This window comes from Periplaneta americana, chromosome 5 (genome assembly GCF_040183065.1).
Source record: "Periplaneta americana isolate PAMFEO1 chromosome 5, P.americana_PAMFEO1_priV1, whole genome shotgun sequence".
NCBI lineage: Eukaryota > Metazoa > Arthropoda > Insecta > Blattodea > Blattidae > Periplaneta > Periplaneta americana.
The window spans coordinates 41,991,188-42,013,180 of record NC_091121.1 but is presented as its reverse complement, the minus strand read 5'-3'; the positions used below and the strand labels follow the sequence as shown (position 1 = coordinate 42,013,180).

At 35.3% G+C, this 21,993-nt stretch overlaps 2 protein-coding genes across 3 annotated transcripts in view; one reads left to right on the top strand and one right to left on the bottom strand.

Moving 5' to 3' along the window:
- Positions 1–21,993, bottom strand: part of LOC138699545 (leptin receptor gene-related protein) — a 422,899-nt gene that overhangs the window by 52,108 nt on the left and 348,798 nt on the right. The gene's annotated exons all lie outside the window — the stretch shown is intronic.
- LOC138699540 (cyclin-Q-like) lies at positions 676–12,165 on the top strand. Of its 2 annotated transcripts, none has more exons than XM_069825513.1 (7): positions 676–798; positions 1,782–1,925; positions 2,313–2,410; positions 5,385–5,603; positions 6,893–6,988; positions 7,653–7,787; positions 11,985–12,165. In XM_069825513.1, the coding sequence occupies exons 2-7, from the start codon at positions 1,808–1,810 to the stop codon at positions 12,072–12,074; spliced, it is 756 nt and encodes a 251-aa protein (XP_069681614.1). In that variant the 5' UTR covers positions 676–798; positions 1,782–1,807; the 3' UTR covers positions 12,075–12,165. The 2 variants fall into 2 exon arrangements, with proteins under 2 accessions (XP_069681614.1, XP_069681615.1); XM_069825514.1 differs by lacking the exon at positions 676–798 and adding an exon at positions 1,632–1,652.

The window sequence follows — 21,993 nt, the reverse complement described above, 5'->3', positions numbered from 1 at the left end:
GGTAGTTCAAAAGTCTTCCTGAAGCGTTCAAAGAACTTGGGAATCACACCATGAGCTCCAATAAGACTGCTACTGTGACTAAAGAATATTGTATCTGACTAGCAGAGTTGTATTTTGGTGTGTGCAAAGAATTTGTATTGCCCTTCACAGAGTTTGCACCAATGAACCTCTTATTAATGAAAATGGTGGTGACCATTTGACCACCATGGGCAAGGATGACGCTACATGCATTATATCATGAAAATAGGTTGCAAAGAGAATGCACACATTGTTTAGTATTGTAATTATACAGTGTTTTCTAGAAAACAGCAGTCTATAAATGTGTAAAAATGTACGTCTGATCAGTCATAGCATTGAAATGAATCTGAAATATTTATTAAAAAAAAAAATAAATACAGAACTTAAGGGGGGGGGGGGGGGTTTACTGATAAAGGTCAATTTTTTTTTTTTTTTTTATCAGTGTTTATGTTTTCTACCAGTACAGTGTACTAAAATTTGAGCATTATATTACGGTCAGAAAACATCAGTGTGTATTACCACGACCCCTTTTTTTCTCCCCCCCCCCCCCCCCCAGTCGTATTCCATTTTGGAACATTTATATGGAGTTTCCCCATCCCATCTGCTCTAAACACGGCCGACTTGATGCTCGCTTCGCTAATTCGTTTCTCCTTTACAAAGAAGCGAAGGTAACATCAAGTAGGCCGTGCTCTAAACTTTGTAGTACACTCTTCTCCCACTAGTTGGAGTCTGGAATCATATCTGACATGTTTTTGTTGATGTTCGAGGGAAAGAGTCACGGTAAGTGTATATGAAGATATGAGCAAATATCTTTATTGTGAGTGTGTATATTTGTGTACATCTACCAGTAGAACAATGACACGATCTTCTAGAATTTATAAGAAGCAAGTTCCATGCAAATTGCTGTATCAAACTAAAAACAAAATCATCAAACAAGGTCTCAGAACATAACCTCTCAGCATCTGTCTCCAAAATTGATTATGTACCCAGTCTAGTACATAAAGTCACGAAGCTTGAGGTGATTTTTTTTTATATACGATTTCTCGCGATACAATGTTGCAAGCGGTTAGCAACTGAGAGTACTATGAACAATAGACCACAGTCTACTATATACAGTCACGAAGCTTGAGTTTTGAGGGTGCTAGAAACAATAGACTGTGACGGTACTATTTTGCATTGCCTCTAATGAGGCGATATTAGCGATCCTAGTGGTGAGCAATTATCTAATGTTTGAATATTTACTACGTTTGAGCTTCGCGACTGTATATACTAGACTGTGAATAGACTATGCGATAGTAGCGATCCTAGTGGCTAGCAACTAAAGTTTAACTCATTGGATTCATATTCTCTACGTATCGAGCTTCGTGACTGTAGATATTAGACTTTTTCCAGTGAGATTTGTCCACATTAGGATTTAGGAATTTTGCGTGATGCTGGTCTAGCTCGTTGATATTAAAGTCCTCTTGTTTCTTTAGTTTTGTTTGTTTATTGGTAGCATTGTTCTGTTTACATTGGACCAATCAGTGATTTTAAATAGTATAATAAGGCCAGCTGTTGTGTCAAAAACAAATAGCCAACGAATAGTAAGGAAGTAGGCTAAACCATTTAGATTACATGAAACACGCAATGTGCCTGTAAGATTTGCTTGTTGTTACACCATGAGATTTGGAAATGATATGCTATAATTTATATTAAAAGCACGGTCTTACATTTCACTTAACTACTCTCTCCATTTACATACCATGTTTGTTATTTCTTTACAGTATGTGTTACATAGAAGTCAACTAAAATGAAGGACGTTATTGATGTGATGCAACTTCAGCGAGAGAAAAGTAGACAAGTCCCGACTGTAGACTACAGAGAAACAGAAAACAATTTTATAGCAGTCAGATATATTTTTGAGTGTGGTAAGAGCGTATGTTAAAATTGTATTCATTCCTTTTTGGAGGGAAAAACTGAAATCCGTCAATTGACGTTATAAGTAAGATATTCATAACTTTTTTTTTTTTTTTGTATTTATAAACATACAGTAGATTGAAATGGTATTAATGAAGTGATTAATTTATTTACTCTTCCTCAATATGTAATGGAGATTGTGTAAATGAATTGTCCATTACTTCTCACTGCCAAATTATCTTTGTAATGTTGACTTCCATGACAGTATTAACTCAGTTATAATTAGATTACATAGTAGCCATCTCTCTTAATTTTGTAGTAGCCAAAATTAGTAACCGGTTTGGCCAAGATTACCAGGAGTAATTAATATTAAATTTTAATTTGTTCTGTCATTTCAGGTATAAAACTTGACGCACAGCCTCTCACAATTGCAACAGCTGCAATTTTGTATCATAGATTTTTCAAGGAAACAGATAATGCTGGTTATGACAGTTACGTAAGTTATTTTCTTACTATTACAGATTTGTCTATAGACTTGCCAAACGTACGGTTTTACCCAGAACAGTACGAAATTTTTCCGTTTTGTTTCGCATACTGTAGGAATTTTTAACCATGTGTAGGGATATGATATCAAAACAAAATATCGATACTTTTATTTGATATTTCTATTGAAAATAAGTATCTCGATACTTACTCGAATCGAAAGAAAAAGTACCAATACCTTAAATTATCGGTAAAATCATATATTAGTACTCTCTTTCCAGCTAAAGATTGAAGTAAATGTAAATAAATGCACGTGGCTTAATGGTTCCTGATTGGCTATTGGGTGCACAACGCCTCCAAACTCATGCTTGTCATCGTCTTCCTTATATTAAAATAGTTCCTTCTGAAATAATAAAATGTATAATATACATGGAATACGAGTGAATTAAACATGCTTATAAGAACACTTTCTTACGATTTAAACAACATGTTTATATTAGTAGTTTCAGACATTGCGTGTTAAATCATTGTAACATGTATTATGCGCATGCGTAATAGGCATTAAATCCCTCCCAAGGTGACTTGCAGCTTCACAGAGCACATCAGCACGGCTGGTATAACACAGTCCGAGATTCAGTGTTGTCAACCTCAAATAAATTTCTGTAGAATTAAAGAAATTCTCCACTCTTCAAAGAATAACATTTAATCACGAATCCACAGAAAATGAAAATCCACTATTCCCAGTAGAGAAATAATAAATATTAACCCTCTGTGAGTATTTTACGGGTCAGTTCAATGAATGTGTTGAAATGTCTGCAATATATCAGACGGTGGCTGCCCTGCGTGCTCACGTGCTGAAAATTATGCGCCCTGGTGGCTGCTTTGGTAGCTAGCTTGCGATTGCGGAGTAATACATTTCGGTTTTGTTTACGTCTTCTTAAATCTCTAGTTGGAAATAGAGTAGATACATTATGTAGAAAAATGAACTATTATTAACATAGTCTATATATCAACAGTTCTCAATCTTTTTTTTTTTAATGGTGTATCACCATTTTTAACTTAGGAAATTTGCTATATCACTAACCAAATTTATTATGGGAAAACATCATATGTCTCTCCCAGGGTCAGAATAAACGTTTCTGTGCTCCAATACCAATAATTGATTGCTTCGTGTAGAAATGTTTAATTAAGAAACAGTTACTCTTGGCATTTATTCAGTACAGTGGTCCATAAAATTACAGATAATTCATATTTTTATTGCAAACTTTAAGTACCACCCAGCAATGGCTCACATACCATAGGTTGAGAACCACTGATATATATAATAGTCAAGAGAGTTAAACCAAAGGAAGATATGATAATGGTATTGCTAATAATAAATCATTGTAATTACATGTGAATCATTAATCAAAATGAAAATGTAGCATTAAGCTTAACTATTCCGTCCCACAAACTCAATAGTTAAAGCCTGGTTCAGACACAATAGCTTACTTGATGTTTTCCTTACACATGCAGAAAGTTGCGAGTAAGAAGGAGCATGTGGACCATAAAACTGAGTGAATTTTAGAACTAAATGCCTCCAACTCAGTTCATTCAGTTCTAAAAATCGTTCTGTTTTACGGTCCTCATGCTCGGTATACTTGCAACTTTTTGCATGTACAAGTAAAACGTCAAGTAAGCTGTTGCATCTGGATCGGGCTTAAACACAATGCAACAATCATTGATCACCTAGTAGCCAGTGTTGCCAAGAGAAATGAGCATAGGTAGGCAATTACGACTGCAGAATAACAAGCCTGAATTTCAGTAAAATATAATTAAAATATTATTGTTTCATACTTTACTTTGTTTGCAGTATTGATACCAGAAAAATATGGAATCTAAAGTACTGAGTACTAAATTGAAAATAAAGTATCTATCAATACTTTACTGATAGCAGGGCTTGAAAAAAGTACTTGTCTGTTCATCTGTTATGAGTAAAAAATTTTACTTGACGAGTGAAAGAAATTCTGGTTTTTTTAATCGTGTTAGTGTAGTTCGAGCAGCTGAGTAGTGAAATTTTTTGTTTGGCTGGTGAGCCATTAAAGCTGTGGATATCAGTATGGCTATAGTATCCCTATCCATGTGCCAAATATTTTGATTTCGAACATGGCACATGAAGACTTACAGCATAGGATGAGTGACAAATTTTTTAGTTATAAGGTACAGCAGTTGTTAGATCAATTTGGCGATGTCTTTCCAATTAAAAAACAAACACAATTGGAAGAATGTAAGTGCATATATGACGTGTGTGTATAATACTCAGATAAGTGGTCTGACTTTGGTGATGGCCATTTTATGAGAAGTCGGTAATTGTCAGCATTTGCTACATATGTGATATGAGCTGCCAAGGGTACGGGTAATTCAGAAGTTGTACAGACATGTTGAAAGAACTAAATATTACAACGAAAGTAAAATCCCTTTGCACACCAATTAATCCAATAAATTACCAGTCCCAAAATACAGGGTGTTAACCCTGCATTACTCAGGTGGGGTGTGGTAAACCCCGGTGTGTATATTTCAACGAAAATCTAAGGGAGTGAGCTAGTGTGTACTCTGTGCATCTGTATACCTTTCAATCACATCCAGAAGAGTTCACTTAAGAAATTGTTTAAGTGAACTAAGAATAGTATATTTAATTGCGTTTATCTGATTTCTGAAACTTGCGGAAAAATATATTAGTTATTTAAAATGGGGTTTGTGAAACCCCACCTGAGCAATGGTGAGAATATTTATAACATGAGTAACGCAGGGTTAATTATATGTGGGAAATGGACAGAGGACCTAAAAAGAAGCAAAAAGGTTCATGCAAATTTATAAGTCAATTTCACTTTTTTTTTTTAATTTTAATTGCACGTACTTTTAGTTTGTACATGTTTGCTGCTAGAACAATTTTAAATTAACGATTTCGTAATAAATGTGATGTGAAGTTTGTGATTTTATGCTTTCAGCTAATAGCTGCTACAACACTCTACTTAGCTGGTAAAGTTAAAGACGACCCACTCAAAATCAGAGACGTGATTAATGTTACCCACAACACACTTCATAGAGGATCAGCACCTTTAGAACTGGGAGATGAGTATTGGAACATGCGGGATGCTATTGTGCAGGCAGAGCTGCTGATTATGAGAATGCTCAAGTTCGAAGTCACCATCGTTCACCCACACAAAGTAAGTATCTAATTGTAATGTTAGATAAATAACACAAAAAAAAAACAGTATTTTCAACATTTAAAATACCGTATTTCAAATGCATAATCGAAAATCACAAAACAGTCGTGTGTTTTCAACAGCTTATCAAAAGCCACATATCAACTTAAATAGGAATAAAATTCCATTTCTAACATTTGTATTGTGAATAACTATTTCATCTTGTTTTCTCTCATTTCTCTTTTTTACTTTGTATTTTCTATGCATAACTATCTTCTGATTGAATCGACCAGGTTTCGAATCTGGACTTGTTGCTTGGTAATCCAGTAAATTATGCACTTTGTCTACAAATAACTCGACAGGAAAACTTTCGAAATGTATTACACAGAAAATTAAAGTGCTTACAAGCTAATGACATCACAATTATGACCTAGGGTGTACCATATTCACCTATTCAGCTTAAGTAATGCTGTTGGGGTTGCTTTGTGTGCTTCTCCTCATTTATCTACGCAGAAAATCAAAACTGATTTAACCTTTCACAAGTAACGCATAATCACGTGTCACACTGCATAGTTGCACAAAATGAGTGGTTCAGAAACTAGTCTTCAGTGTGTGTTTTTACGTAGAACTACGTCTTTCTCCTCATTAGGTATGGGAGAGGGAATAACTTGGGAATTGACCTTCACATAAAAATGGAATCCACCCTTGTCCTCTTTGTATTTGTCTTATATTCCCATAGTTCTCGTCTTCCCCTTGTTCTCCTTGTATTTCCTTTATTCTCCATGTATTCCTAGTATTCTCCTTGTACTCCCATCATTGTCCTTGTTTTCCCTTTGTACTCTTGAATTTTTCTTATTCTTTGTGTATTCCATTTGTTCTGCTTGTTTTCCTTGCATTCCCCTTGTTCTCCATGCGCTGTTTGTCAACAATCCCATTCACATAAAGATGTGCAACATAGTAGATTTATACACTTTTGACAAGTGATAGCAACAAACGTAGTTATGGAAGATCATCTTTATGTTTAGAACAATATTATCAATTTATTAACTATCATAATGTAAAATTTGTAATTTTCTGTTTATTGTATTAATACAGGACTTTGAATTTAAATATAAAAAAAGTTGAAAAAATGAATGTTGTTGAGAGGAGGATAACTCACTTTCAACTCCAATGTTGTTGTTTTCTAATGCCAGACATTTGACAATAAAGTCATTTGACCTCTTGCACTCCAATATTTTTCACAGATATTATCATGGTCAGCCACTGAAGCACAGATTTTCAACACCAATGTCTGCACTTTTTTGTTTCAGTACATGCTTCATTATTTGAAATCACTAGAAAGTTGGTTTCCTAAAGAAGAGTGGGAAAAAGTTCCATTGGTTAAAGCATCATTTGCATTTCTTCAGGTAAATCATCATTAATAAATACAGACGTGGACAAAATATTGGACTAAATTGATTATATGTTCAACAAAGCTGTATTTATCGGTAGAAATAATGAACAAAAATGTATTTTGCACAGACATAATCAACAGAAAATTAAGTCTTGAGGTTACTAATATTTTGTGAACATTCCCTTATTCTTTATTAACACATTGATTTTGTCGGGAATGCTGGAAACCAAAGTTTGACACTTTCTTTGAATGTGAGCATCATTTAGCCAGACAGTGCTTAAATGAGACCATGTTTTATTGTAAGCCTCTTTTTGTTTACTTTCTTCTTCAGTATAGATCACAGATTTTCAATTTCGTTCATGTCCGGTCTTCTTGCAGGCCATGGGAGAACAGACTGTTGATTATCTTCTGCAGTATATAATTAAAATATCAGTAATACCAACACAGCCAGACAAACTATACTTAACCATTGGAAAAATATACCAGAAGATGTAAACAATCGTATTTACAACAATAGAGAGACTGTGAATTATACTGATAGTTGATATGACAAATTATATTATGTTTCCAAGAAAAAAGTTTTAGGCTAATAATTTGTCCATGTCTGTAGTACAGTATTAGAAGATTAGTGTTCTTGTTCTTGTTTCGAGGTGTTAATTACGTGTGATTTTGAATAGGATTTCCATTTTGATCCTGCAATATTGGACTACAACCCTCAACACGTAGCAGTGGCATGCATCAACATGGCTTTTCAGTGTTACGGTGTCCAGGTGCCATACACTGATGAGGGAGAAGGGGTGTCTTGGTATTCTGTAAGTATTATGATGGGATTACCAGGAGAATGACTCTGACAATTCTCTGTGGTGCTACCAAAAAGCACCAGCCAGTACTACATGCAAGTAACTATCAGAAACTTTATACTGCTTGGTCTTTTACCTAAAATGCAAACTAAACTATTCTGTGTACAAATATGTTGTTGTTGTTTTCTAATGCCAGGCATTTGACAATAAAGTCATTTGACCTCTTGCACTCCAATATTTTTCAAAGATATTGTCATGGTTAGCCACTGACGCACAGATTTTGAGATGTTCTGAATCCATTTCTTGATTTGAGTTGCACAATGGACAGTTAGGAGACTGATATATTCCAAGTTAAATGGCAAGTTGTAGCCGATTTAAGTGAACACCATATTTTAACGTTTTGGTGGCTACTTCATTCACACACAACCCCCAGAATGTCTGGAGGACCACACCTGCTGTTGGTCGACGGATCCACTGGACCTAGTTGGGAGATCTTGTTGATCACCAACTTTCCCTCTTTAAGCCACCGGAGTACGATTTTAGTGCCATAGCAGATCAGCACTAGGAACAGAAAAGTAGGAAGGAAAGTGAAATGAACCCCTAGGCCTCGAATGCTCTAATACTGTCGGGGTCGAAGAAAGTAAGAGTTCAGTCAGAGGACTGGATAGGAAAGGGTAAAGAGAGAATTAGGTGTTGAATAGAGGAAAATTATACCAAATTCGGTCATTAACTCATCAAGCTGACCAGTGCTAATTGATGAGTTGCCCCTCCCTTTAGTTCAGCTTGTAAAATTATGCTTACTAACAGCTGCACCACGGGAAGGTAGGGATGGGACAGTGGGTATTTGTCCAGGTTGGTTCCTTAAAGCCTTCAATGGGAAGGATTAATGGCTGTCCCCCCTGTATTCGACAAATACCGTTTTGCAACAAATATATAGTTCTTCGTAATTCCCACTGGACTGTAGAAAATTAATATCTGTTTGAAGTCTCGAATCATTTTGCTCCTATCAACTCCAGCTGACACTGAGCAAGGTAGATGTAAAATACAGATCACAGGTCAAAATAAGTCAATTCGTCCATGGTGCAAGTAAATTGCATGCATTATCGAGTTGTGTAAGAAAAGTTGAGTTGCACAAGTTTTAAGTTACATGCTTCAAAATTGGCACTGTGTTGCTCAGCAGAGAGGACCGAGTTGTGCCATTTGAAAGTTTAGATAATTTTTATTTTGCAACTTTATCACCTCAGTGCTCTCGGAACTGGGATACTACACATATGTTTGGTGAATGGAAGGAGTCTGATGAAAACTAGTATGATTGTTTTATTTTCAACAGGGCATGTTAAATCTAGTATGATGTTTTCAGTAATTATACAAACGAAAACATTTGCTATGTTATATACGGTCCCACACCGTGGCGTCGTATCTAAGGCATCCTGCATAGGACTCTTGTTACAGAATGCATGCTGGTTTGAGTCCTCATGGGGGAAGAAATTTTCTCATGAAATTTCGGCCAGTATATGGGACCGGTGCTCACCCAGCATCATGATGCACTTGGGGAGCTATGATAAGTAGCGAAATCCCGTTGCAAAAGTCAGATGTAATGACTGGGAGGATTATCATGCTAACCACACGATGCCTCCATTCTGGTTGGATGATCATCCCCCTCTGCTTCGGAATGTGAACGTGAGGCCAGCAGCCAGCTGGTCAATCTCCTTCATGGGCTGTGGCACCACAAAAAAAATGTTATATATGACAGAGAAATCACAATGACCACGATATATCACAAAATCGTAGATTTTTTTTTATAGAATCGAAAAAAATGTGTATGAAAAGTTGAGTCAGCAGACTACTACAGTAAACAAAATTGTACTTGAGATTGATAAGTCACCTAAACAAATTAAACAAAAACGAAGTCCAGAAATCAGAAAATTCAATAGAAGAGGAAATATAAAACTAAGTGGGAGTTCTAAAATGTACAATTCAGAAATAAGAGTACATTATCTTTAGTCTCGTTTCCTAACTTCATAAATAGTTTCCAACATCAAGCATCCCGAAGTTGTTCCGGAGTCTTGAGTGATGTTCAAGTAACCAAGGAGCTATTGAGGTGGTAGTATAATGGGTCCATATGGATAACTTAAATGTGTATTGCTTGTCTTACTTTTTCCCTGTGCAGTCCAGTTTAATAACATTCAGTATGAAGAACTTCGCTTCATATTCCGAAAATGCAAAGTGTGTTTGCAGGCAGACAGTTCACATTGTGATTCTGTATTACATATAACAGATATGTACACTTATCACGAAAGCAAGTCTTTACAATTTACTGGGAGATTGCTCTTCTTTGTAGCAAAGGGTAACCATAAAAAAAAACAACAGCTGTGGCTCACTAGTGAACTCAGAGAGTTTATGGACACATAACTACATTTAACAGCAAGGGTGGTTCTGAGAAAAATTGGCGAAAGAAATATTTTGAATTTGTTTAAATTTATTGAATGAATGAATGGTTTAGAGAGGACAGACTAACAGAGCCTAATTCACTGTTTGAGCCGATTTAGATGGCTGCAGAGACACATCTCACCATTCTACAGCTAAAGAGTTCACAGAGTTCATGTGCTCTGCCATCTCTTGTTCTCCACAGCAGTGGTCTTGAACTTGTTTGATTCGTATTGAGATGCCCTTTTCTCCTCTTGTGCTCATTCCCATTTTGCACTCGAGATGTTTGAATTTCTTTATATTTTCAAGACCACTTTTTGAAAATTTCCCTCCCTCCTGCATTTATTTAGTCGATCTCATTGCAATCAGTCGATACTTCTAACGTCCAGATTTTAGATCTCGTTAAGTTAGAGCATAAAATGGCAGTTGGAACTCAGTTTTCTAGGCATGTCTTGCCCCGTCCTTCTTGCTGGCCTTTAAGGTCCGACTAATTTCATGCAGATGTTTAATGTTACAGGACTCCTTTGTCCACTTAGTGATATTCTTTTCATTTCACTATGTTTATTTATTCAAAAGTTACAAGGAGTTCTAATCGGACACTTCATATTAAGCTATTGACGACCTACCATGGTGGCTATGAAGATGTAGTTCTACATTAAAAAAGGTTGTAGCCGGGGATAATATGAATAAAAGACCTGATATTTGGCTTAACATTGGAGAATAAGTCCATTTGTTGCCTAGCAGTCCAATAGAGTGTGCTGATGTTGTCTGATTCTTGTAATTTTTGATCAAGATCGCAATAGACTAGCAAGTGGTGGTTGTTCATTTTTTTTTTTGTTGTTGAATTCTCTGCATATCAGATCATCAGATGAATATATGCCAACTTTGAACAGATGCGCAGCTAGGCAGGTATGTTCAGTGGCTAATCAGAAGGCAACAGTAGCTTCTTTCATTGGTTGTTTTTATATTTTTCCCCAACATACACTCACCCTAATACATGACATAACTCTTCACAGATATACATCATGCATAGCTTGGCCTGCCAAAGTGGTGTGCAACGTGAAAATGGGTCACAGTTCTGCTATCTATCTGCAATATGCAGAACCCGAATCACGCAAGTGTAGTGGATAAGCATTGGATACACGCATTTTTCTCAAAGTTTATTAAAGTTTTCCCACTTGTTTCTGTACTCTCAATAAAGTGACTGAAACACATGCTTCTATTCCATAGAAATAAAACAAAGTGAGGGGAGATGAATTACAATGGTAATTTCAACAAAAACCTAATAATGGGAATGGCAGATCAAGTTCGGAAAAATCTGTCTTTCCTCTCTTCACAGAAATTTTCAGAGTCGTTCTTTTGGTGGAAAATTATGCTTTTAAGTCATAAAACATTATATTTAATTTGGACAACCTCTTACAGTTTGACAAGTTACTAAAAAATATGTGCAGAACCAACATCATTAGTCACGTGACTAAAACAGTTTGATAGAGGTAGTGAAACTCCTAATCGAATTTAATTGGCTCTTACCTTATTCCAGGGCATGTCTCAATCATATGACAGTGGTACATGTCGTTATGATGATGAAAAAAATTGTGTGACATAATTAAAATTGAAAATGAGTATTACCAAACAGAAGTACAATTGATGACTTGTTTATTTAACTAAGAAGCAGTTGGTTAGCTGTATCATGAAACTCAAAAGTAATACTTGCTTTTGGTAAACTCCTGAACATTTCAGTTTTTGTGTACAAGTATTATGGAATTCTTTCTCAATTAACAGGTTTTTGCTGATGATCTACAGAAGGATAAACTGTGGGAGATCATGGAAAAGATAATGGAAGTATACGGAAAGGAAACAGATGGAAAGTAACCAATTTGTGACACAGATGTGACTGTACTGGAGCTAACACAAAATGCACTCTACAACACTGTTTGTAAATAAATCTGCTTTCAGTACTGTACAGTTTGAAGTCTATCTTCCTGCCCCACTATTTCCTTTAATTCCCATTTCTAATGTTGGCGTGTTTCTCTAGTCTTGAGAATATCTTCCCAATTGCTGCTGTTTTGCTGTGTTTTCTTGTTGTCACTTTGTGTGTGAATGCATTATGCTCACATCTTATCTTCTCAGATTGTTAAAGAGGCACTGCATTGCTGACTGACGCATGCTGTCTGTGCATCCTGTAATGCTATTTACATTTCAACTGAACTATGTAGAGAATAGTATTCTGAAATTCGGTCTACAGTCTGGTAATTTTATAGGTTATAAATGTGATGGATATTTTTGTCTTTAATTGGAGTTTTAATAAGATAAAGTACTCTTAATAAAATATATTGAGTGAGCAGATTATTTATGAAACATGAGCATGACGAACTCCAGTGGAAGGTTAGCTTGGCCTTAGCCGACATTTTGAGTGAAAGGGAAATCTGCCTAATGGGATATATATATAGTGATTAGTGGATACTAAAATGACATGTTTGTTGCTGATTACATACGGTCTGCTATGAAAGGAAAGAATGGAAAATAATAGGCCTAATTATTCTGTTCCTTAATGCAGTGGTTCCCAACCTTTTTTAACTGGCGATACGCTTTACTGAATGCCCACGATATTGCGACACACTTATTTGATTTTAATAATAATAATAATAACTACTTTTCTTCTGGAGAAAAAGGTGGTCGAACTCTGTATAGAATATTTTATAGTGGACGGGGAGATGGGGTGTCAAATTTTTCAAAATTAGTTCTGAACTATGTGAAAAATATTAAACTTCTGCTCTAATTTTAGGATCAAAAGAGGTTACTGTTCACTGCGCGGACATTTTGTCGTTTTTAACTTCCTTTTTGTCCAACTAAGATTTTCAATATCTAAGCAGAATTCAAAGAAGAATTATATTAAAAACATAGTTATTCACACATATATCTGTTCTATGATGAAAAATGCAACAAAAAGATGCCGTTTCACTGCGTTCTGCCTGAAAAAGTGTGCTGATAACTTCTATGTAGTGTCGGACATCCAATGTTGTAGATAGGTTCATGTTAACATGCAATCGAAAATTCTAAAAGAACAAGCAGCAACTTGAGTGGCATTAGAAAAAAAAAACAAAGGTGTCAAAAATCCCAACCTGCTGGATGTCCGATAAAAGATTTTTATTCTCGTTTTTGAAAACTCGCCTATTTAAATTAATGTGAAGTCTGCTCTTGGTGGTTTGCATAGAGTTTGTCTATACGTGGCCTTATGGTTGAAAAACTGAACAGAGTATTGTTGCAGGTGTTCACGTTTCATTGGTAAAGTCTGTCTCAAAATAAATGTACCATATCAAAGACTTCGTTGCAAATAAAAAATGTGTTGTAAAGAGACTTTTTGCATGCAATAAAATTTATTTTTCAATTCCAAAATTTTGCGACACACTTCATGGAGCTGCGTGACACACCGGTTGGGAACCCTTGCCTTAATGAGTGTTCATTTATGATTCATATGTTCGCATTGAATCTGCTAGAAAAAAAATCCTAGATGTTCAAGTTTCAGGTCTTATTACGATTAATAAATTTCGTGAGATGGAAAGTGTTCATCATCATCATCATCATCATCATCATTGGCGCTACAGCCCTTGGTGAGCCTGGGCCTCCCTTAGTAATTGTCGCCATCCGTCTCTATCTTGTGTGGCAGCCTTCCAATTCTTTATTTATTTATTTATTTAAATTCAAATATACAAAATAAAGAAATATAATTACAAAACAAAACAAAGAGAAATACAACTAAGATAATACAAGCAATATAAAAAGAAGATACAGTAGTATTAACAAAATTTGAGACCGAATGAGCAGCTCTCGTGCTCGGTCGCAGTTCAGATATAATATTAAAATAAAAAATAATAATATAAATAAATAAGTAAAATAAAATAGGAACTAAAATATAATTACAGCGGCAATGGAATTATAAAATATAATATTAACACTAGAGAAGAATAATATCGCACGTGAAAAGTAGGACTAATATATATTTCAAAATTATAGAATACAAATATAATATAGGTTGATTAATTCATACACATAGGCTATAAATTTATTTAATCAAATTGAAGATATTAACACGTTTCTAATTTTCTTGTTATATGTTAGTGGGTTACATGTTAGAAGTTCTGGGTGTAATTTAGTTAAAGCATTGTACAACTGAGGGCCAAAATTTATGCTATGCTTTAGACCAGCAGATGTGAGACATTTAGGTTCTACTAATGTTGAATTAATATTTCGTCTTGTGTCATAATTGTGTGTCTGTAATACAAACTTATTACGATTTTTATGATAAAATTTTAACAGCGTATACTTATAAATTTGTTCAATATTAAATACATTAAATTCAGAATAAATTAATTTAGTTGGATAATCGAAACGTTTCTTCAAACAAATTTTAATTATTCGTTTTTGTAGTAAATTTAACGGACTAAGATTAATTTTTGTACTTCCACCCCAAACATTTATACCATATTGAATGATAGACTGAATAATGGCCAAATAAACATTTCGTAGAACTCTAATAGGTAAGTAGCATCGAAGATTAACGAATTTATAAATTGTTTTACGAAGCCTCTTACAAAGATAAGTAATGTGATGAGGCCATTTTAAATTTTGATCAATAATGATATCCAGATATTTGACATACGTGGCTTCTTTCAGTGGTGGACATTTACAACTTTTGGGATCTAAACAATTTTCACTGTGTATTATTAGTCTATATTTATCGCTAAATTTTAAATTTTGAACACTGGCAGCTGTTAACGAAAAAGGAACTAAAGTTGATTTAGATATATTTAAAGAAAGGAAGTTGGAATTAAGCCATTTTTTAACAATGTTAGCACCTATATTAGCATTTCTATATGCTTCCTGCCAAGAAAAACCACTGAAAATAACTACTGTATCATCTGCATATGAATATATAGATCCATTAAATTTTTCTAAATTTATATTTAGCAGATCATTAACATATATTAGAAATAAAATAGGTCCCAAAATTGTTCCTTGCGGTACACCTATATCAATATATTTGTATTCACTAAATTGATCTTCAATTTTGGTCATTTGCCTTCTGTTACTAAAATATGATTGGAATAATTTTAAAACTATACCTCTAACTCCAATAGTATGTAGTTTGTCCAAAAGTAAATTATGATTGATAGTGTCAAAAGCTTTCCGTAGATCCAAGAAAATACCCAAACATTTGTTTCCGATAATTCTTGTACCCCAACTTTCTGGCATCCTCTTCCACTCCATCAATCCACCGCAAGTGCGGCCGACCTCCTATTCTCTGACCTCCTGGATTTGTTATTACAATTTTTTTTGCAAGGTTCACTTGGGTCCATGTGTATTACATGTCCTGCCCACCTCAATCTGCTAGTTTTAACTGTATTAATTATATTTGGCTCTCCTAGAAGTCTATATAATTCATAGTTGCATCTCCTCCTCCAGAGACCTTCCTCAAATGTTGGGCCATAGATCCTTCGCAGAATCTTTCTTTCGAAAATCTCCAATCGTTTTTGGAGATTGACCACGTTTCTGCCACATATGTCAAAACTGGTCTCACTAATGTTTTGTAAAGAATAATTTTTACTTTCGTGGAATGAGCATGCGAACTAAAGTGGTATTTCAAGCCGAAATATGCTCTGTTTGCTTTCATTAATCGATTAGAGATTTCTTTGGACATGTTATTATCGGTAGTGACCACTGATCTTAAATATGTAAAGTTGTCAACTTTCTCAGAATTATAATCTGATATCTGCAGGCTGTCTATTTTGTCACCTATCTTTCCATTATCTGCCAACATATATTTTGTTTTCCTCTCGTTGATGATGAGGCCTATTTCTTTTCCAGCCTGTTCCAAGGAAAGGAACACTTCCTTTACATATTTCATGGATCTGCCAATAATGACAATATCATCCGCAAATGCCAATATTTGTGTGGATTTATAAAAAATGTTGCTCCATGTTTGCACTTCAGACTTCCTGACGACACTTTCCAAGAAAGTGTTCACAATAATTAAAAAAAAATATATGATGTACAGTGCTCACAGAAGAAACTGTAGATAATATTGGACACCAGTTGAAAGATTTACCTAAAAGTCTCTAAAGCTTCTTTCTCAACAAACGGGAATTTCCTACACTTCCATACGAGAGGCTACAAAGTTACTTAAGGTAAAACCATGTCATCTCAATCACACAGTAGCACTGGTGGAACTGGTGATAATGAGATGGTATTTTGGTGAGGTAAGACTAAGGGCTAAAGGTTTGCCATGAGTTTACTTAACATCTCCTTACTGTTAGGAAAAATCTTGGAAAAACCAACCAAGTATTCAGCTCCATTGGGATTGGAACCCATGCCTGATCACAGCTTCGAATGAGGAGTTCAGCTTATTCACCATATATGTCAGTACCTGCATGGTGTTGCCTGAGAGACATGGTATTCTTACGTCATAAAAATTCCACTTTGTGTGTTTTTTTTTTAAATAAAATTTACAATAATATTTCTATTTATTCATGTCAAGTTGATTATTATTTCCACGAAACAACAGCATACTTTGTTCTTAAGCTTTGTGGACATATAATTCTATGTTAAATTATTTAAAATTAATCATATTTAGTATTTGATAGACTTCTTGCAGTTATGTGCACAGCTTACAGTAGAGCTGTCTTTTGTAATTTTATGGCATTTCAGATAATTTTGTACTGTATATGATCTGTATTCACTCTAATAATTAATGATGTGGTTTTTCCTTTGGTATTCCACATGCATTGTACTTCAGAAATCAGATCCACATATTTAGAAATCATCTCGGCCATCTTTTTTATAATGCTCCTATTAGATGGAATTACAACATCTACAGTATAATTATATTCTGTTCTGTTCTGAGCTAAAATGGTACCTCTGGATATTATATTACGTTCTTTAATATTATCATTTATCATCATCATTGCTGTTCTTTCTGCATAGTTCTTAGTTTTCAATGCCTCACAATAATCAGACTTTCTGTTTATCCTTTCAAATTGCACTGTGCAAATCAACAGGTGTTTGTGCAATTAATTGTTAACCTAGTCGTCTTATATGTTGGCAGTTTATCCATTATTCTACTCATTATTATTATCATCCGGGAGGAAATTAAACACAGAATAAACATGGGAAATGCCTGTTATTATTCCGTTGAGAAGCTTTTATCATCCAGTCTGCTATCAAAAAATCTGAAAGTTAGAATTTATAAAACAGTTATATTACCGGTTGTTCTTTATGGTTGTGAAACTTGGACTCTCACTTTGAGAGAGGAACATAGGTTAAGGGTGTTTGAGAATAAGGTTCTCAGGAAAATATTTGGGGCTAAGAGGGATGAAGTTACAGGAGAATGGAGAAAGTTACACAACACAGAACTGCAAGCATTGTATTCTTCACCTGACATAATTAGGAACATTAAATCCAGATGTTTGAGATGGGCAGGGTATGTAGCACATATGGGCGAATCAGAAATGCATATAGAGTGTTAGTTGGGAGGCCGGAGGGAAAAATACCTTTGGGGAGACCGAGACGTAGATGGGAAGATAATATTAAAATGGATTTAAGGGAGGTGGGATATGATGATAGAGACTGGATTAATCTAGCTCAGCATAGGGACCGATGGTGGGCTTATGTGAGGGCGGCAATGAACCTCCGGGTTCCTTAAATGCCAGTAAGTAAGTATTATTATCATCATCATCTCCACACTCAAGAATATATATTTAAAAAAAATCGAACATTCCATTTAAAATATCAAGAGTTAACATAACAGAAGTTCACACCTGTGGAGAAATGGTTAGCGCGTCTGGTCGCAAAACCAGGTGGCCTGTGTTTGATTCCCAGTCGGGGCAGGTTATCTGGTTGAGGGTTTTTTCGGGGTTTTCCCTCAACCCCATATGAGCAAATGCTGGGTAACTTTCGGTGCTGTACCCCGGACTCATTTCACTGCCATTACCACCATCTCATTCAGACGTTAAATAACCTAAGCTATTGATAAACCGTAAAATAATCTAGGCCTACTAAAATAAAAAAAAACATAACAGAATGCTGTCCATGACGCAATCGAAAAGCCTTCTCATCTAATGAGGTTTTGAAAAGTCAACATTTAGTTTCATTCATTTAAGAGAAACTAACTTGTAACAATTCATGTGACCCACCCTGTATGCAATATATAATACAGTGCGAAAAGGATCTCCCGCCAGTGCCAAGCAATTTTTCTCTTATCTCTCTTTTACACACACACTTGGTATACAGTATACTGCATATGGTAAAAAAAAAATGAAAAAGTTAAATGAACATATAACAACATTTATAATCTCACTAAATCAAACCATTTTAATGTCATAACTGTATTTGGTCTTTTTATTAAAAACTCTCCTTTTATTTACAAATTTCTTCTGTAGGACTTCTATCTCTTTCAGTATAGAATGATTAAAAATTATGGAAACACTTTCGTATGCTTATTCTAAAGTACAGTAGAACTTGGTTATAACGACATCCAAGGGACCTTAAACATTATGTTGTTATAAACGAGTGTCGTAGTAACCGAGATTCACATTATCAATCTAGTGAGGTGGAAAATGAAAAACAATAAATTTAATTACACTTATTTTAGATTTATGTATTGACATTTAAGCCTGCAATGAACATAATAAAATACACATAGGCCTACAATTATAAATGCAGTATTCTGTATTAAAACAGTTTGTTCAGTAGTCACCAATCTACTTTACTTAGAAGTTAAGTAATTTAGTCATTTTACTCTGTTGTCTTCTACTTGCCCAATACACAGTTTCTAGGGCTAAATTACGTTCTATGTTCATAATTTCAGTTGTAATTTCATTGCTCCCTTCCATAGCTTCATGGAACATGTTCATAACTAATGACTTCTAAAGCGTCACTCACTTCTTTTAGTGGCCATACTTCATTAAAATGCGTGCACTTAGTGAAAACTTCCTGTCGAAACTGATCTAATACCGCATGAATTCGGGCAGGTTACAAGGGGTGGGGAATCCGCCTGCATTCCAGAGATCTGTGACAGAAGGAGACTGTAAAGAATTTGTCAGGGTCAGATTTCAACAAAATATTTCTTAAAATACTTCGGTTCTTAGAAGTTCTTATTCCAAACTGAGGTTGAAAATTACGTTATATGCGAGGTAGATGCATATGCATTTGTCGTATTAAGCAAGGTAGGAAAGCATATGTTTTATGGGGAATTAGTTGGGCCCACAGAATATTTGACGTTATAGGCGACGTGTCGCACAAAACGAGGTCGCTATAACCAAGTTCTACTGTAATTATTAATTATACAATAACATGGTGTGCGTCAATTGTTGGCGAAAATCTCAAAGTTTTAATTTGGCACTTACAACCACTCCATGTCACTCGGCATACATAATTTGGGTAGTCAAATTCTTGCTACAATCTGTCCCAACATATCCTGTTCGTGAATACAATCGTAGCAGTGAACCTTAATCTTAATTGTTGAAGTTTTTGTGGCAGAGATGGCATATACTGTAGCTGGTGTCCTTCACGTAGTCCCAAAGAAACGAAGATGCACTGAGTAACCTGGGAGGTCAAGCATGGTAGGTCAAATCAGTGGTAGTACGATGTCAAATCCAACAATATGAGAGAAATGCGAACTTCATTATAGAAATGAGGCAGAGTGCCATATTGTTGCAAAGTATAGACCAGGGATGGGCATAATGTGCCTGTGCATGCACTGCCTACAGCATTAGTGGCCACATTATGCCCATTCCTGGTGTAGACAGTATGAAACAACTTTGCATCATTGTTACTAAGTTTGTCTTTACTAGCTGCAAAATGCAAACGACGTTTGTTGTGGTGTCATTTTGTCACACTGTCTCCCCTGGCAGCACACGTATGAAACAAATTTCTCACATTAACAAATCCAAACTTTGAGTTTTGTTAACAATTTATGCACACAATGTTATTGTATCATTTATAGTTACTTTACAATAAGCATGTGAAAGTGTTTTCAACATTTTGAATCATGGTGTATTTTCCTGTCACTTGGTTCTGTGCATTCCCCAACCAAGTGATCCATGGTTCGATTCCTGTCATGGTCAATGGAATTGGGTGTTTGCCACTAATCTTATGCTGTCTCAATGATGGTCCTGTGTCATGCTGACCACATGATCAGGGAGATCCACAATGTGTGCCTGTCGGATGCTAATCAAAATATATATACTTCCCTACACCACATTATTTTATAAGTCAGCATGAAAGAAGTAGGTGAAATATGACAAAAAAAAAAAAGAAAAATTTACTCCAAAATATTCTCTTAAAACAATGAGGGAGGAGGAGTCTCTTACAAGTTTGTACGATTTTCGTCCCCAAAAAAGCAATCTTGTATTGTGTCCCTGATATGAAATGCCTGTCAAAGTTGTTAATTACTGCTCTTTTGTCTTCACGTCTTTGAGTCTTTCTTAGTGATACCATCTCTTAGTTTGAATGGCTTTTTATCCTTTTGAAATGCCCTTAATTTTATGTTAAACGTCGCTCTAACTTTTCTCCCGTTTCTTTGTAACAACATTCAGTTCTGACATCAGTTTTCTCTCTTTGCTATGAATAATTTGGCCGCACGAAATATTTCACTTTCTGACAGGCTGACTTCTTCCCAGATGGCGGGGGGGGGAGGGGTTAAAGCTCCCGCCTCCTCAGGTACAACCTTATCTTCCATTCTTAACTCTCATGGCCATTAGTTGACTAGTTGTTGTTTGGTCAACTGTCCGAAGACAGGTCTGGACCCCACAAGTGACGCCATCAAGGCATCACTCATGAGGCAACTAGGTCAGGAGATAATGGGATAGGATGGCCAGTTTCTTTCTCCCTCCATTGCGTACATCACTGACTAGCTACATATTCCACTAATCAGACGCATACAAACAATTGTTTTTCATCTGACACATCGTCAAGTGAGATGTACTGCATGATGATAAATGTACATATCAGCCAGAACCTCAGTCAGAGGTAAGTTGACTAGTAATAAAAGGAAATCATTCTTGAATTTAAAATAAAACTGTTACTGTTATGTAATTTCTGCTGATTAGTAAATTTACAATATCTTCGGTCTTGCCTTTTACTTGTATTATAACTTACATTGAATTAGTCCCACTTGTATAGAACTGAAGTTTGATTGGTGTAACATGTTACTAGTTAGCGATGTATGCAATGAAGAGGGGAATGGAACTGGCCGACCTACCCCATTATCTCCTGGCTTAGTTGCCTCGTGAATGATGCCTCATTGTTGTCACTTAGGTTCAAATCTGTCTTCAGACATCAACTAAACTACCACTACTCACTAGTACTCTTTTTTTTTTTAACGCCAAAACAAGTAGCCTACGTTGATTTAAGTATACTGCAAAATATGAGGTATTCATTATCGATTTGTAATAAAGCAATTGAAATTGACTGAGGAAAACTGTGGAGAAGCGCAGTGGAGTTTCAAATGGATCCCTTTAAAAAAATCATTGTGCGATAATACTTGGCCGAGAGTAATATCAATTGTGCAATAGTCCTACAACATTTGAATGGACTATAAGAACTATATAGAACATTTGTCTTAAATATATTAATGCATAATTTTCAATTACTATTCATTTACATAGCCCTATATTTTTGTCCATCATTCTATTAAAAGCAACAAATTCTGGTAGAAAATTATAGTTTGGCACGGTAGCAAAATTCCAGAGCACTGCCAGAGGTGTAAATGACCACAGAGATCAAAATCCTCTAT